The sequence below is a fragment of the Poecilia reticulata genome, linkage group LG4, assembly GCF_000633615.1.
Source record: "Poecilia reticulata strain Guanapo linkage group LG4, Guppy_female_1.0+MT, whole genome shotgun sequence".
Classification (NCBI taxonomy): Eukaryota; Metazoa; Chordata; class Actinopteri; order Cyprinodontiformes; family Poeciliidae; genus Poecilia; species Poecilia reticulata.
Genome location: NC_024334.1, coordinates 17,973,654 through 17,975,345, shown reverse-complemented (window position 1 = coordinate 17,975,345; position 1,692 = coordinate 17,973,654). Strand labels below are relative to the sequence as shown.

At 38.6% G+C, this 1,692-nt stretch overlaps 1 protein-coding gene across 1 annotated transcript in view; it reads left to right on the top strand.

Moving 5' to 3' along the window:
* Nucleotides 1-657: 657 nt before the first annotated feature.
* nit2 (nitrilase family, member 2) overlaps nucleotides 658-1,692 on the top strand; it is a 6,344-nt gene continuing 5,309 nt past the window's right edge. Inside the window, exons 1-3 of the mRNA XM_008407606.2 lie at nucleotides 658-761; nucleotides 925-1,043; nucleotides 1,211-1,331. Coding sequence (XP_008405828.1) covers nucleotides 734-761; nucleotides 925-1,043; nucleotides 1,211-1,331 — 268 coding nt within the window. The 5' untranslated portion in view covers nucleotides 658-733. The remainder of the gene's footprint in view (nucleotides 762-924; nucleotides 1,044-1,210; nucleotides 1,332-1,692) is intronic.

Sequence of the window (1,692 nt, the reverse complement as noted above, 5' to 3'; positions counted from 1 at the left end):
ATATAAAATAAGTTTTATCTAACAAGCTCTAACACTTTGGTAATGTTATTTGTAAAGATGAGACTAAGGTAAAGATGTTTGGCAATAATACACAATGTGTTTCGAGAAACGTCAAAGTAGGTTGACTTCAATTGTCAAGCAGGGCGGCGGAAGAGTCATGATGTGGTCTTATAAAACGCTGGATTTTATTAGTTTGAGCAGAGAAATGTCAGCAGGCTCAGTCTGGGATCCTTAAAGGGGAAGATTATACTGAAGCATTTTAGCACCAGCTGCATCAATTTATAAAAATGTCTGAAAACAGCAACTACAGTTTAAGGCCATGTGCTGACTGGTGTTAATCTTTTTCAACTCTCTTACTGTTTTGTTCAAATTGATTACCAATGAGTAGTTATACTTTGGACTAAACTCTGATTGGACACCAGTTAACCACCCACTGTGACGAGAACCTCAGCTTTTTCACAATAAAAGACCACGGTTTAAGGTCAGTACAAGAGTTTCCTGAATTTATCTCAAATAGCTCATTTGTGTGCTGTTTTTATATTTATTCTTTATCCAACAAACACACAACGTACACATAATTATATAATAATACAGTTAATGAATTTCTTGATTGTTGTTGAAATGGGGGAAGAAAAAAAAAGGTATACTCTTATTTTGAAAAGCAAACATCCACCCGGAAGTACTCAGAGCCCTGCTTTGCTTTTGATTTGGGGCTGAGCCGAGTTCTGCACATATGACCGCTGTGACCAGAGTAATGTTGAGTAAGTATGAAAGTATTTGTGTGAGTTACCATATTTTAACGTTATTCGTAGTTTAAATTTAGCTGTGGTTTGATAAAAATAATAATAATAAAAAAAACCTCAGTAGTTTGTAACTTATGCCGTGTTGTAAAATCTCCGTGCTGACCGGGTTCTGTTGTCCCAGAGTTCCGCCTGGCTGTGGTCCAACTGCAGGTGAGCAGTGACAAAGCGAACAACCTGAGCAAAGTGCGGAGGCTGGTGAAGGAGGCAGCGGGACAGGGCAGCAAAGTGGTGCTGCTGCCGGTGAGGAGGTTATTTTTATTATTATTTACTGTATAAAGTGACCTTTAGGTTTCTTATCACTCTCTCATTGAGAGTATGAGGAGTAACAAAATGTGGAACACATTTTTAAAAGGGTCTGAATATTTTTTTAAGGCACTCTGACAGTTGTCCTTCTCACCTCGATTCAGGAATGCTTCAACTCTCCGTACGGAACGAGCTTCTTCTCCAAGTATGCTGAGAAGATCCCAGGAGAATCCACCCAGATGCTGTCGGAGGTGGCGAAGGAGAACAAGCTGCATCTGGTGGGAGGTATGGACTCATGCGTCGCCATGGTCACCCACATTAAACCTTCACATTTGAAAAGAAAGTTGCCTTTTAGGTGTTAATTTACAACCTTGTCAAATAGCTGTTGATGTCTTGTTAGAAATTGCAGCTGAATGAGCTGGAGTTTATTAGAACCAATATCGCAAATTGACATGCACTCACACCCTGTGTCTGTTTATTCTCAGCAACCTGGTTAAGATAGATTTACAAATGATTTTTTCACCCAAAGAAATTCTAAAAAGATAGAAATATTCTGCCCCTTTCTAATCCGATTCACCTGGATACAACCCAATGCATATAATTACCTTCAGAAGCCACCTAATTTGTAAAAAAAAAATAAATAAAA